General features: G+C 39.5%; 1 protein-coding gene across 1 annotated transcript; it reads right to left on the reverse strand.

Annotated features, from left to right (window-relative positions):
* Positions 1–2,741: 2,741 nt before the first annotated feature.
* Positions 2,742–16,405, reverse strand: MTERF3 (mitochondrial transcription termination factor 3; the record flags this gene model as incomplete). Its single annotated transcript, XM_009869800.1, has 7 exons — positions 2,742–2,994; positions 5,159–5,320; positions 8,089–8,160; positions 9,405–9,552; positions 12,739–12,928; positions 13,925–14,077; positions 16,125–16,405. Coding segments are annotated over 7 exons (1,201 nt in total), but the record flags the coding sequence as incomplete, so codon positions are not given.
* Between the last annotated feature and the right edge of the window lie 198 nt (positions 16,406–16,603).

Below are 16,603 nucleotides of genomic sequence, written 5' to 3' on the forward strand. Positions count from 1 at the left end.
GCTTCTTACCGATGGTTTTAAACAACGCTGACGGTGCTGGACAATCGGTAAATAAGCCGAGGTTGATCGGCGCCTGCTCAGAACAAAGAACATCTGGCAGTGCCGCCTCACAGGACGCACTGCAGCTCCTCTGCCAGCTGGCAGCGATTCAAGAAGTGACAATTATTTTGCACCGTGGTCTAAGCTTGGGGTCTCACTTGCAGGGCCACAGCTGTAGCTCCGAGCTTGTAGAGTTGATGTGAACAAGCACTGGCTTCACGTAAGGTAACCCAGCTGTCAGTCGAGGCAGTAAATCAGTCCCTGGTGTAACTGGGTTGTGTCAAGGCTCTTTAGACCAAGAACTGGGAGCGGAGGGGTAAAGGCAAACATGAGCTGAAAATCAGGTTGTGTTTGTAAAGCACAGTAAGCAACGCACCAAGTCAGTCACAGAAAGGAGCAGCCTCTCTTGGCTTGGGCATCGCGGCTGCTGCCAGGTGAGCGGCTCTGGCGCGTGAGGCACAGATCACTGCCTCTCCCCAGAAATTCCTCCAGAAATGCATTTTTCAAATGAAATAACAACATGGAATTATTCTAGAAATATTGCTACAGCAGGCAGCTTCAGTCAGAAAAGCACACAGCTGAATGTGCTTTGCAAGCAAACAGCACAGCTCAGACCACAAAGGGTCTCCATCGTATTGTACCCAGCACATCCCAATTAATCCGCATGCTCTGCCAGCCCTTATCAAGAGCAGCAGACTACAAATAGTTTGGCAATTCTAGGCCAAACATTTATTCTAAAATTTTTTTTTTATCTTAAGGCAAAAAGTATTTGGCACAATCCTCAATAAGTTCTTCTCTCCTTTCTCCCCCTTCCTTTTAGCGCTCCCATAAAATCTTTTGCTTCCTTTCTTCATGGTATTTCTGTGAAGCTGTTTTGTCATAAGCTCATGCCTTTAACATTTCAGAGAAACTGGTTTAGCTCTAGCAACAATAATTTTTACATTTAAAAGCATTAAAGGAATTAAAAGCTCAAAGTTTGAGACATTCAAAATACATGCATTCTCTAATATACAACCATTTGTCACATGATAATCTAGATCATGATAAGGACAGTGGGGTAAATTGCAAAAGCAAACTGGCATTATGAACCCACATACTTTCTATTAACATTACTTTTTACTATAAACATAAATTTTTCATAGATTATAGTTTGTTGTTAGCATTTAATAGAGTAAAATCTAAGTAAAGATATTGAATTAGATATTATTTATTTACAAGGAGTGAGTAAGAGAAAGCATTTAGCCATCACATTTCAGCTACCACTTCAGATAAAATTTATTATATTCCACCAAGAACAGTCTAGTCAGTAGAGGATTTAAAGTGATCTTCCCAGGCCAGTGGAGCGGGAAACATGAGAATGAAAGACAAAAAGAGAGCATCTCAAGTGTGCATTGCAGACAATATGGCTTTTACTGTTTCAAGTGAAGATGCCTCAGTAAATTACTTTATACTCTTCTTGTTCTGACAACACTCCTTTTCTTGGACGTCATAGTAGAAATTCTGAATTTTTATTTTACCTAAAGACCCAAGCCATAATCCAGAGATTAGTAATATTCTTGTTTCTTACAAGTCTCTTTAACCTTATTTCCCACCTATTAAAGGAATTTAACCTTTTGAATTTTATTCTGCTATCTGCATTCAAATTGGTATTTTAAGCGCCAACACTGAGCTTGTTAAAACACTAAGGCTTTTTCATTAAATGTAGATCCAAATGAAAACATCTGGACTTGAGTTTCCTGAACTGTTTTAACTGAAAGAATGGGAACTTCAATAAACTATCAGACAGTTTGCATCTGAGTTTAGTCAGTTTCTTCATTTTGCTCAAAAATACCGTGAAGCATTTGATAAATCTGTATTAATGCTATTTGTTTACCAAGAGGTTTAAGTGCTTTTAATACTCCCACAATTCCTAGTGTTAGCATTTACTTCAGTTGTTATAACTGAGTAAGATAACTCGGTCAACCAAGTACATACTTGTATACACTAAAGCCATGCAAATCTCATTAGGGTGGGGAAAAAATGCTTTTCCACTCCCTCCATGAGGAAAAAAAGTGACTTAAAATAAGCTCCTTCTAGTTTTCAGGGATATGTATAGTTTTATTTTCTTTCTATATTTTGCCTAGACTTTTTGCCGATTTTCTTCAATACTTTAAATCGAGTTTCACTGCACAGCTTTTAGGATATTAACTTCAGCAACCAGCTTCACAAAGAAACACCTTTGTAACCTGTTGTAAAATGCCTTTTTCTATGAGTGACTTCACATACATAATGCAGTATGTCTTTCTACTGCACAAAGAAAAGAATATCTTAAGAGCTAATAATGTTAAAAGCAAGTAAACACATCACTACTGCATTAACTTGATATTCTAACTTTTGGGAAGGAGGGTGAGGGGAGAGCGTGAGTCAGGGAATAAATCACTAGTCAGTTTTTCCATCTCTCAAAACTGCAATTATTGAAAGAAAAAAAAAAGAGAAGAGAATAATCCACATTTCTGTTAGTGTGCTGCATCATTCACTCTGAATTAAGTTAGTAATTAATTAGGATTGCCGCAGTAGCAAATAACATATATTCGCTCAATCCTTCTGAAATATATTTTTAAGTCACTATAAAGAATATTACTGTAAGCCTTTAAATCCTACAAGCATTTCATAAGCAACAACTTTTTAAACCAATAATGGTGAAGTTAAGACCATAAAGGGAAGTAGTTCTATAAAATACGTTTATTTCATAACTTTATTCCTTTTTACATGTGTTACTAATTAAAGTGTTTTTAAGAATTTTTCAAAGTCCTGCATAGAAGCTTTGGCAATCTCTGTACAAAACACCTCATCGGGCAAGGATACTAGCTGGTCCAGAGAGATGTAGCTGGGTTGTGCTGGGTCATACTGGGCTCTTCCCAAGAACGTAAGAAATAAATGTCTCTCTTTGATTCGTAGTAGCCTTGAGTTGAAAACCTAAGAAAGAAAGGGAAGAATCTTGTAGGTGGTCTACATTTCAGACTCTGATGAATCTAAAATAAGAGCATTTTTTAGACAAACTGAAGATCTAGGAAGAAAAATAATATGCGTATTTTCTTCTCATTTACTGTCAAACACCACGTACGTGTTTATACAAATTATCTCTCTATATATGTGTATATATATATACAAAAATTATCTAAATTCTTAATAAATGCTTCAATACAGTATGCTTACGTACACACACAGGGGAAATAAGGGTGTGATACAACTCTCAAGCATGTTAGTTTTTTTGTTTATATACGATAACTATATTATTTTAGGGTAAATACAGTCAATGAAGTGGAGAGAAGACATTCAGAGACAGGGAGCAAGAATATCTAAGCATTTTCCTTATATTATCGGAAGCATTTATTTACGCAGCCAGATTTAAATGAAAATTGTCATAAGGAAGAAATGAACAAGAGACCACAGGCAAGTGAATTGCACAATGGGAATGGAGAAGGTGTGTGGCTGCACCTCCTGTCATAACACAGCCAAAAGGTGCAGCACAGTGCTTCAGAACAACCACTTGTCTTCTGCTCCACTATAATGCCTACCTTTGAAGGTATTTGCCACAGAAAGAATTCTAGACAGTCAAAGACGAGAACAATGGTATGAGAAATGTGAAGGAAATCAGTGAAACATCTAAGAGAGACAAGTGGGGAAGACAAGAGATGCACACTTAAGAAATCTTAAAAGCAGATATCTAACTCTGTATTTTTGAGGTACAACTGAGGAAAGAGATGCTCCTTTAAAGAAGATAATGGTGAAAACATGAATGCTAGAGCAGTGAAAGCAGAGTTGTTACTAAAAAGGGGAGACTACACTAGTCCAGGAAAGATATCATGAGGATGCAAACTAATTTGAGCTAGTACAGAAAGCAAAACTACTGTTCCTCCTCTGCCTTCCTTAAATTTTAAGAGGCAGTCAGATGACAGTGGAAAACACCCTAATCACAGTTTATGGAGCTAGCTGACAGGAAGGAGGATTACAACAGCAGCTTCAGAGAGGATTTGACAAAAAAATATTGTATGCTTCTCTTTTCAGCATTACTATTAGTCAGGATAGAAGGAAGAGCAGATGGAGACAAGTATGCATTTGTGAATGTAAAAGTTAATGGCCATGTAGAGACTGAGCTGCACTAGCCATATCCTGGAACTCAGTTTTTGAGGATGGAAGGGAAGAACAGTAGAGAGTAACTGCACCAGGAACAAGGAACACCCTCCCAAACAAAGGGAAGAGGAATAATGAGGTGACCACCACCAAACCAGCAATAATACAACTGAAAAGGAAGTGAACAAGACATGTGGTCACTTACAGGTTAAGGAAGGCAAAAGTGACACATGGACTGGAGTCAGAGCAAACATCCTTCTTATGTAAAAATATATAAATAGCAAGATAAGTAATCAAAATCCTAGGGAGTAGTTTTATTTTCCTATATAATTTTGACTTTTTATACAGTTAGACAGTTAGATTCCCTACTAGACTTGCTTTAGTATTGCAGTTCAGAAGCTGCAATTTGTGCTCTCTTTTTTCTTTAGTCATCAAGTAACTAATCTATTTTCACTCCTGTGATTTTTTTTCAGCTATTGCCACAGCAACAAGATCAATGAAAATCTGACTGCCTAGTGGACAGAACTTCTCTTAAACTATATTTTCAGATCCTAGAATCTATAAAATTTATTTTTTCAGTAGACAAAATCTGAAAGAAATGTTTTGATATGTATGCTACCTAATGAACACATCTTTTCCATGATCTGTCTTCTCTTGGGTCTCTCAGCTAGGTACGATTACAGGACAAGGAATCCCCAAGCAGGCAGTAATCTGTCTTGCATGAATCCAGAAGAGATGAGCATGACTACTTCTGTTGAAAACTTAAAAATTTACAAGACTGGGAGTGGCATCACATACATCACGGGGAGAAGGGCACTATCACAATGGAATCCTCAATGATTGCTGAATTGCTAATAAAAGTTATCCCAATTAGAGTAAAAGCCACACAGATAAGTAGAAGAATTCACCCATGTCCTGCATGGTGTGAGGTTTCACATTCAGCACCAAAGTAGCAAAGCATTCATGCAAAGAGCATCTACAATTTATTCGCAGATTAACAGCTCACCTGAGGAAAGTGAGTAAGCATGTTGTGAGGAATGCCCATTATGTTGTGTAAGTAGTCGAATGTCCGTCTGAGTCTCTTTTTACTTGCAGTTAAAATCTTGGGGGTTTTAAACACAATCTGTTGAATTTCATTATGTTGAAAACCAAGTTCAATCTTACAAACCTGAAAAAGAGCAGAGTTTTACCTTCAGAAGTAAGCCACGGCAAACTTGGCTTATCTTAACAAGTTACTGAAATAAACTAATGCAAAATTCTTATACCCTTTGTTACATAGCAACGAGAAAGCTGCCCACACTAATATCTGCTACTCCAGTTCTTCTCAGGCAATGTAGTCCTCCAAACTACTGCTCATTCTGGATTAAAGTGTAATTTGTTTATGGAGTATCCGTGAAGATGACTTCTGTGAATGCTATGTATTTTTCAGTTTGTTGGAGATAAGAACAAAAAAAGCTATGTCTCAGTATGCACGGCAGTTAGAAACATAAAAATTCTCCCGAGAGTCTTTTACCAGTTTTAATATCAAGCTGTCAAAAAAGACGGACTTTCTAGCTGTGTAGTTGTTGAGCTCTGTAAAACACAGCAATCAAATAGCTAGTGACTACTTGTGTTAATATTTTCTATATTTTGCTAGTGTATCCAAGTTTTATTTTTTATATTAGAGAGTATAATTTCTGCCTTGTAGTCTTCAGCTGAAGTCTGTTGAACTTGATAGAGATGCACAGAATATGCAGCGTATTCATTTTATTCATTTTGCTTAACGTGTAAAAGGAAGATGTCTTTTTCAGAGACCGCCGTGACTTCAATTATGGTTTCCCAAAAGGAAAACAAAACACATTTTTTCAATAAAATCATGAGCACTCCTCCCAAAGTGCAGAATGGCAAGCAGTTCATTGAGTTGTTGAGAAAGGAATTCAGCATACAAGAGTGTCTGGTAACTCAGACATTTCTTCTATCCTCCAGTGACATTTACAAGCAGCTTCTTTTCAGTCATGAAGCGGGTATGCTTGCCAGCCAACAGAACTAGATTTTCAAATCCAGCTCAGGTATTTCTTCAGTAGGCAAAAAGGCAGTGCTTTTTGTTTTTCCAGTTTGATGTGCCAAGACGGCAGCTCTTTTCCAAAACTGCCTGGCAAATACAAAGGGAAGGGCTTAAAACCTGGGTTTTGAAGCTACCTTAGGACTTCCAGATCCCTAAAGGGAGTTGTTTCTAGGCATAAGTATAATCAGGTCTTTCAAGTCATGGTTCTTCCTTATCTGCTTTATAAATATTTGTGTATCACAAGAAATACTAATCAGCTAAGACAGCATTCAAATATGAAGAAATGTGGTTGCACTTTAGTGGTGCCTTCCACGGATCCAAGCTGTCAGGGGTAATTTACTGCATTAAAACACACAACCAAGAGTAAGCCCTGATGAATCAGTGGAGACGTACAGCTGGCTTCACCGTAGAGGTAGTTGTGACAAGAACCATGAGCTTTTCTTTTCTACTCTGTGCAATGAAACATCTCTCGACACAAATGGTGAGCTCAAGTGTAAGTCATTTTGACTCAACTCAGTTTGACAGCAAATGTACTTAATACTCAGTAACTCTCTAGACCACATATGCTAATATTCTTACTGTGTAAGCAATATTCAATATACTCCGTATGGTTCTCACAACAGGCAGTGGTAATGCAAGCTTTCCATTTTTACCCTGTCAGTGAATCTCTAATTGTTCTTGATGAAACCTTCAGAGGATGGAATAAGCTATCCTTCAGCTCATTTAGTCCAAGATTACTATCTTTTGATAATCAACAGGAGCTGCAGCAGTTATTTCTAATTGCCCACTCAGAACTAGGGATACCAGCAGATCACTTCTGAACTGCTGTTATATAGTTTCACTCTGAGCACTGCCACCCCCACCTTAAGAGCCAGATTCTGAATCAGAGACATCCAATCTCCTAAAGGGATCGAGCTTCTAAGTATCAGCAGATTCTAACAGTGAGGGAGTAAAAATCCTTCATGCCTCTGTAGAACATGCTAAAAATAACGACGCTACACGATGCACTTTTGCTGGATAGTTGCATAGAACTGAGGATCTTAAAAACACGTTCATTCTAATATACTGAATCCCTAGCCTGTGGAAACAATGTTCATTAAAAAGAAAGCACTGTTAATTAGAACAGTCTGCTACTTTCCAGTCTCCTCCCTTACCACACACACATTGCAGATTGCAAGATTCCCAGTGTTTAATAATTTCAGAGCAGTGAGTCTGTCTGAAAATTATATATTTTAATTCATAGTTAGGCATTATAGGATAATGGCATTTCTGAAATTGTTACACTACATCATGCTGTTTGGCCTAGATGGCTTTACAGCACAGTAATTAAAGCAATCCATAGTTCTGTTTTCAAAGGGGAAAGGAGTCCCTGTGGGTTTAAAGTTATTTACCCAACAGTTGTTAATAACGACCATCTGCTATCAGACAATAGGTGTCAAATGCACATTTTGGCAGACTAGCTACCTGCCAAGAGGAAAATAATCAACTTCACATTTCTCCTCCTAAATCCTCATAGACAATCCAAGTTAGCAAAAAAACATAATAATTAAGAAAAAAAGGAGCAAGCAGGCCCAATTTTTCACTCAGAAAGAAACGGGTAACAATTTGTACCATCAGACAGTGACTTTTAGCAGGAAGGGGAGCCAGACGATGTTTCTAACCTATGTCACAGTAAAAGACAGAATAAGATACCGCTCCATGAATGCTGTAAGCTTGCAAGCTGTAGAGGAAAATGAATTGTTCAACAAAATCCTAAGATACTTTAGATCTCCCCTAAAATTACTTCATTTAATTCTTTCTGTGCAGGACTCACTTCTGGGAATTTTATCTTCTGATAACTCTCAGACTATGTGGAGACACAACACACTTTTAATAGCTGCTAATAGGCTCACCTGAAGATTTTCTTTTACAGGCTCTAATTTGCCAGTCAGTAGCCTTGGAAGACGAATTACCAGATCTTTTGTCTACAATTAGGGAAAACCAGAAAGGAACGATTATTACTAAACGCTTGTTTGTGAATCCATCTGTGATAAAAGAGATCTCGAATAAACTTTTTTTCCCCCAATTGGAAGATGGATATACTTTTACTTGCATTTCACTTTATCTCTACTGCCAAAGATGAGTTTGCATGAAGTAGCAGTATATTCAGATGCAAAAATTTAATCAAGTATGTTCATTTGGAAACCGAAAAATAACACAGCTGTTGTAAAACAGACAGGAAGAGAGAGTAGAAGCATACCCCAAAGGTAAAAAGCCTGCTCCAGTGCCCAATCTCTCTCAATACTCAATTGTTTCTTCCCACCTTTTTTAAAAAAGTAAAACACTACCTGATAGAGGCTATAGAAGGATTTTTCAGATGCAGCGGAATTTGTCTACCTCAGGATTTGGTTAGACTGTAGTATCATGGCAATAAAGAAATCACTCCACATCCCCTTAAGCCATGCAATTGTATGTAATCTGCCCTGAGTACAAGGTAGTGATTAAACCTTTTTTCAGAGAGACCTTCTGCCTCAAGCACAGAAAGGCCAGCAGCAGGCACTGTGACAGGTATGACCGTTCAGCTAATAGAAGCCACAGAAACCCACTAGATTTCACTTGGAACTTGACATTTATTGCAATCCTCAGCTACTGCAGGAAACAACTAACACTGCTCACTTATTCCAGGCAAGTCCAGCAATTACCTCCTCTGAAGACTCCAAACCATGCAGTGCTAAATACTTTCTGAGCACAAAATGTGGTAAGCACTCAGGAGCAAACACATAGGGCAAACTCTTGGTGTGCTGAGCATATGATTCGGCAGATGATCGCAGATTAGACTATTTCACAGATTAGTTAAGTATGTTACAGTATCTTGAAAAGATGAAGAGAGCAAATTAATTTTCTAGAAGTTAAAATAAGCTTCTGGCTGTTTCAGTAATGAATTCAGTCCTCTGCCCCACTGTAGATAAAACTGAACCCACACATGCTTGTTTGATGATAACCTGCAGCAGATCATCTTCAAGAACTGCACTTTAGGACCTTTGAATGCTAGATGCCCACATTACTTCTACAGATGGTTAAAATGTTATCATCCCATAACCCTCTGTGTTACCATCAGTAATGTCAATAATGTTTGCAGATAACCTCCAAACACTTCAAGTATTCATGTTCCAAGGCCTTACAGTTGTGACTAACAAAGTACCTGAAGACTTCAGTGTACAATCTTTACCTTTTTTACACTGAGACCAAGTTCATTTTTGAAGAAACTCAGTCTGTTATCCAGTCTTTCCACTGAAAACAACAGCAAATACGGAGCTCTTGAGACCATCTGAGCGATTTCTGCGTTACCAAATTTTTTTGATTTTAGGTAAGCCACTCTAGAAAGAGAAGAAAAACAAAATAAAATCCAGTGATGAAAATTTTATTGCCTCCATTTATTCAGTACTTGCTTAAATTCCTCAGTGATATCTTATAAATGGACAGATGTTCTAGCATTAACATACAACTCTGCCAAAAATAATTAGGGGGAAATCTGCAGTTATCATAAAAGCAAAATACCATCCCTTCCAATTAATTAGAAGTAAAATAAACCACAGAGCAGAATGTCAATACTGAAGACAGATTTTAATTCCTTCCAGCTGTACTTAAGCAGATAACTATGTTAACCTATGTTTAACTACCAGCCTGTCTCCTAGATTGCAAACACATTAATAGATCATCATAGGGTATAGACAAGAAGACATATACAGCCTTTTGCTATTTTAATGAATTCCATTTCTACTGCTGAAAGAACCAGAGTACTATACCTCATACATCCCTATTTTGCCAATAGCACTGGAGTATAAATATCATACAACAATGTTATCTGTAGAGACATTGTCCAAAAAGACATTTCTACATGAGCTGAAGTTAGTTTTATTACAATAGGTCCCTACTTTCAGTCACTGGTCCAAGGACTTCGCTACAAAACATACGGTTGTCAGAAAGGACAAGGAGCTGACTAAAGTTTTTATGTTTAACAGAGCTTGCTTTGTTTCCAACTCAAAACTTTTTCCAAGCTTTCTTGAATTCTGTGAAAGTGAAATCCTGTTTCAAGTACTACTTGCAGTAGATTATTACTGTAGCTCCCAGAAAAAGGAATGGGGGCAGAGAGGAAACACAGCACACACAGACATTAACCCACATGCCATCATTTAGAAAAAAACTGAACTACAATTTGAAGCAGGTTTCTTTGGTTATAGATGAGCATATACAGAAGTAATTACCATCAGATGAACTTAAGAGCATACAAGAACTGATTTTATTTAGCAGTAATTAAAATATTGAATAGAGTGCAGAATATTCTGCGGAAGCAGATATTCAGCAAAAGACAGGCTGTGTGTTAAGCCATGTCTTATGAATAAAAAAAAAAAAACAACCTTCTGGTCACTACCACCTCTCTCTCTTTCCTCAAAACCTCAAAAACTAAGTCAGCAGAAGCCAAAACGCATCTAGACCAAAGATCAAAGAACAAGCTCTAGACAACCTATTCCCAACTAAGCAGGCACCTCAACACACCATGTAGCAGCCCAGGCTCCATATCATGCTGATGGAACTGGCTGCAAAAGCCTCAGAGACAAGGAGAGGTTAGGAGTGGGAGAAATGCAGAACACAAGAATAAACAGCAGGCCCTTCAAAAATGATCCCAATATGTTTTGAATGCTGCAGCTTGGCTACACTATACTTCTTCCACTCAATTTTTCAAGGGCACAATTGCCAAGCACCCTAGAAACACAGCTAAATAAGCAGATTAAAAATAAAACCTTGTTTTGTCCTAACCTTGTTGTCCTAACTCCCCTCCACTTGTTTTCTGTTAACATGTCATTAAGATTCGCACCTGAAGAATTTCTTTGCATCCTGGAAAGGCAAGATGCTTGAAAGAGAGATGGCGAGCTTGTAATAACCTGACTCTAGAAACTGGTACATTACAGAAGCACAATCATCCAACCTGACCAGAGTTGGAAATAAATTCCTGAGTGCTGGCCCCAAGGTTAGCCCTTGTTCTATTACAGGGGTCAGCAGTTCTATGTAGCATGTTAACAGTTTTAAGTCATCATTAACAATACCATAAAACAAAGCATCTGGTGCAGCTGCAGTACAGACACTGATTTGCAACTGTCAGAATTGTTATGAATTATGGAATGTTTTGACTTTTACAGTGTTTATCTGAAGTCAAATGCCAAATCTATTGAAATTTGTGTTTTGTTTCCTGGCAACGTGGAATCCATAGCAATAAAACATTCCAGAGTGATGTAACCAATACCATGTCCATCTGCACCAAAGTGTTTATGCAAAGGTGATACTCAGCTTTCAGAAGACAGCTATCTGAGACATATTCACTTCACGGCCTGCCATAGGCCCTCCACAGCACACTTACTTTAAAGCTTTCAGGAAAGCATTCACCAGTGCCAGAGATACTGAAAAAATCAAACTACAGAAAATGAAGAAATTAGATTGCCCCTACTTCAATTACCAGGCAGAGCCATAGGACAATTAGTGAAAAACAAATCTGATCTCACGGGAGAGTTAGATTGTTTAGACTAGATGACCTTTAAAAGTCCCTTCCAGCCAAACATATTCTAAAAAAAAAAACCTCTTCAGAATAGCAGAAGCATCTCTGACATCTAAAACTACTGCAGAGAAGTGACACAGGTTCTTCTGGGATATTGTTTCTGAAAGGCCACTTACTGAACAGGAGGACTGAAGAACAGAGAAGAAGAGGAGTCAGGTCTATGTGAGACATGAGTCTACTAATATGCCTATTTCCAAAAAGACATATTTTCAGATTTCTGTCTTGGACAGCTAGTATGTGCAAGAGCTAAGCAGGCAGACTTTTTTTCTGGTATTTTTAAATAGCAAGACGTTTTGAGTTCCTTACAAAGTGTGTAAACACAAGTTGTTCTGTAAAAGAACTGTTGAATTAATGCAAGTCTGCCTGAAGTAATTTTAAGAGTGGAAGTCCATTTTATGGACTGAGGAACAGAGTAAGGCTATACAAGTGTAGAAATTAGTCCATGCAGAAATTAGTCCATAGTACTCTTGTGCTCAGTTTTAGCTGGACAACAGTAAATGTCACCAAAACCTGCTGCTGCTATTAGATGTAAACACAGAAATTTGGTCCACTTCTTTTACCAGAGAGTTCACAAGGTACTGGTAGATACATCATCTAGAAGAGTAGTTTTAAAGAGGTTAATATTGTTCTACAAACTTAGGGAAAGCTTCGGGACTAACATTTTGGAATCTAAGCTAACACAGCAAGCAAGTGGCCTGAGATGGCAATCTGCTTCCTCCATGGCAGAGAGACAGGGATGAACAGTAAAATTTGTTCATGGTCAGCTTTCAGGTGGATCAGGGACTCAACTTATGATACCACCACATGTCAAAGCTGACTAATAAACACGGAGCCAGGGACTGAGTGAGAGAGGAAGCAGCTACGACACAGGTTCAGGCAAGGTTAAGCCAACTGATAAACCAGAACTTCAAGCCAAGGGGCTCAAGACCTTGCTGTTATTTGAAAGACTTACCTGGTTTCTAAAGCTTCCAGATCTTCAGCAAGGATGTACGGATTTTTGGTCAAGAATGGACCAAGCTGACTGTCTTCTACACCCACATCCTTAAGAAACAGAAGTATTTTTTGTATATCTTTTTCAAAGTCCAAGGTCAGCAATAGTTGACCTGCCTTTTGACGTTTCTCCACTTGGGATAAGTCAACTCCTACAGCAAACAAAATTAGAAATTGTGTTAATTAAAAACTCAGACTCTACTTCCTACAAATGTTTCACAAAGGCATGCTGAAATTTACAGAACTACTCCTTTTTTTGCACTGATTTAGCATATTTTAGTTGCTCAACACAGCAAGGTCACAACACCTTGTATACTGTGGAAAGATTCCAGATAAAACAAGCAGTCTTTTTAGATGCTTTTCTAAGTTTATTTTTTTGAAGGAAGACATTTGCAGTGAATCCTGCACATGCAGAATCAAGTACACTAGCACGTCTCACATGTAGAGACCTGCTAATGTGGCACAGAAGTATGTGTGCAAGGAATTCCCAGCTCCAATATAGAAGGGAAGGAGATAATTTTGCAGCAAAGTGCCTTTGGGTACTAGTTCACACATAGCAGTTTTCTACTGCACAGGGCCAGGTTTCCCTCTCTCCAACCTTTTCTAGCGTTCCTTGCACTTTTGGGAAACAAGGAGGTGGCCAGCAACCTTGAACTCAGCTATCTGCACAAAGCGCTTTTTGATGAGAAGGAAGGCTCTCTTCCATCTCTTCCTTCTTGCCTCTCCAGTTTACTGTGGCCCATCACTCTCCTTCCACAAGGAGCCACCACTCTCCTTCCTTCCTTCCCAGGACACAGAGCTGCAATTTCTTCTGTAGCAAATGAAAACATCCTTAACCAGCTCAAAAGAAGAAAGACCAATTGAGTGATACAAAGTGCTCCCCATCTCTGGAAGCTGTCTCCTAGCATCCAGAGCACTAAGGGACTAAAGCAAGCCAGCTCTGTCTTCAAGCACTGCGGCATTTCAAATGAGTCATGCAGTCCCCTCTCTTTTTCCATTTACCCTGGATAATACTCTGCTGCTTTTAACCATTGGTCAGTGTTCCTTCTTTCAAGTTTACAAGGCAACCAACAAGATCAAATAGATCTTGCTATAGAATTTCCAAAGCTCCAGATATAGACAAACCACATAACCAAAATCACACGTACCTAGGTGGACAAGTTTCGCCAGGGTTTCCGAGTGATCGACATAATCTCGGAGGGTGGAAGACTGAGGGGGAAGAAGTGGTTCTGCAATGATCTGTACAGCTTCTTCCTCAGAAATCTCCTCCAAAGCAGATGAAGGTGGGATGTCATCCCAGTCTAAGAAACAAATGTAGAAGACCCAAATGCATCTTGTGAAGGACAGAACTGCTCCCATCAAGTGCAATTACAGATCTCTTAAAATCCATTTTGAAATGCAAGAACACTGGGCATAAGATAAACAGTCAATCTGTGATTATTTCAAAAATACATGAAAACACAGACTCTACTCCCAGTTCCTGTCTCTGTTCCATCTCCTTGTCGCTGCCCGTCAACTCTTGCTCATGTGGCCATATCCGAGCACAGTACCCAGCAAGCTTGCCTTCAGTCTGCTGCTTTGATCACTGCAGACAACAGATTACATCACCATCTTGAAAAAGAATCTTCTTTCATGCCTTCACAAATGCATTCTTGCATGGTAAAATCCAGATCAAAGGCTACTGCAAAGGCTATTTTTTATAACCTGACAAGCCAAATACTTTGTGCCTCTTCTGAATCTGATGTCTGAACTGCAGTCGTCTGAACCTTCAACGTATTTCACAGCCAACGCCAACCAAGCTATCATGTCTTACCCACTACAGAGTGGCTGCTGACTGTCACCATGCCTAACAGCTAAAGAAATCAAGCTCCATTCCTCTAAACTGATTTTTTTTTCCACTGACAGGAGCTAACAGAAGTTAGATCAAGATTACTGTTTGCAGACTGGCTGCTGGCATCCACCTCAACTATCAAATCGACAACAGCCCTAATTATAAACTCTTTAGGATGAGGATTTTCTGCACTCTGTGCCTTTGCACGATGACTTCCTAGAGGCTAGGGTAACACTCTACCATGTCAAGAAAACAAAGCCACACCAGAACTACCGAGGCAGGTTCCAAAGTAAGTAGGATGATCCTAACATTCCGGGGAGAGTTGCATAGACTAGCTCAGTAGCTGTTGGAGGTCTTGCCACTTCTTTTTCTCAAATTCTCGGAAACAAAAGCACAGTGAAATGTTTTTTAGCCACATTTACACTGTAAACAGCTATAAGAATTCTCAAGAAATTGGTATGGATATCAAGTATTTTCTTTCAACTTGTTGAGGACTGAACCAACAAACACCAAGGTCTGATTTGGAAGCATAAGTACTCTTTTTTTGCCACTTTAAGTTCTTTAGACATCCTGTGAGGAAATATACCTCAAGTTACAAAAAAAAAATAATAAAACCAGAAAAAGTTATCAATTATGTTTACTCCATTATATACACTACCAACTGGGAAAATATACACACACAATGGTAAATCTGCTGGCAGATAAAAAAAATGTAGATAAACTGCACCACAGGTGCAGGCACATACGAGCTGGCTGACCTGTCAGTTCTGGTGCAGCACTGTTTCCAGAACCAGCTGCACAAACATACAGATCTCAGTTGCAGCTCTGAGCCACCCCAAAAATAAGCTCTGTAGGATCCACGTTGGCTGGGCTCAAAGCAGACTCTGAACATGAAAGACTGTTTAGTAACCCAGAGCAAGTTTCCTCAGCATACCAGAATTATTTTCAGAGGGTGATTTTTGTTTTTTATTTTTCATCCTCACTTAGACATAAAAGTAGAGGAAAGTGAGGCAGTTTCCTCAGGACAGCACCAAGGCGGCCGTATATCTCAGGAGACAGTTGGAGCAGCCTTCACACTCTGCTGCCTCCTGTTGTTCATCCCTGATCGAAAGGCTGTGTTGTGCGAGCCGCTTGAGGGTTGGCCTTTCCCACTCCTGCTAACCAACTCCCCCCCACAACCAAAAACAACAATCGAATCCCTTCATTTTGTGTCAACACAACTATGAGGGAAAAACAAATGTAGGTAGAGTTATAAATAGAAAAGCTCTTCAAACAGCAGCTCCAGACCGACATTTCTACTCAAGACATTGAATCTTTATCTTGGCTTAATGGTATTCTTCCTATGCTAGAGTAACCGCAGGAATTCTGCATTAACTATAGGGCTAAAACCACGTGAAAATCAGGAACTTCAGATAAATGTTGCGATAAACAGGCAAAAAAAAAAAAAGAGAACCAAAGCTAATGCTAAAAGCATGATTTAGGGATCGAGGAGAAACATTATCTCTAAGGCCTCTTACCTTCATACAGTATTTTTGCATTCAGGTCAGGTAACGTTTCTGCTTTTGCTTGTTCCTGTTTTAATGGCGATGGCAAGTTACTTTCAGGAGGAGAAAAAATCTCAGCCTTGGCACTGCCAGGTGGAGAACAGCTTCCTGCGGACACATGCCTGTGCGCCTGCAATCCCCGCCCGAGAACGTCATTCCTAGAGGGCGCCAGGGCCGGAGGGGCGAACCCATGACGGGCCTGCGCCGTCCTGCCGCCGCCGCTGAGCCCCCGAGGAGACTGAGCCGCACCGACCCTTTGCAGGAGGGTGCAGGAGGCAAGGCCGGCGGCAGAGCTGCCAAGCCCGCAAAGCCATCCTCAGCTCAGCGCGGCATCGTCCTGCTGCGGGAGAAAGGGCTGAGGAACAACACGGGCGCTGCCTCGCCTCGGGAGAGCGTTTTCCCTCAGCGTTCAAGCAGAACTTACACGCTACAAAGCGCTCAGTAGCTCTGAG

The sequence above is a fragment of the Apaloderma vittatum genome, unplaced genomic scaffold, assembly GCF_000703405.1.
Source record: "Apaloderma vittatum isolate BGI_N311 unplaced genomic scaffold, ASM70340v1 scaffold36785, whole genome shotgun sequence".
Lineage (NCBI taxonomy): Eukaryota > Metazoa > Chordata > Aves > Trogoniformes > Trogonidae > Apaloderma > Apaloderma vittatum.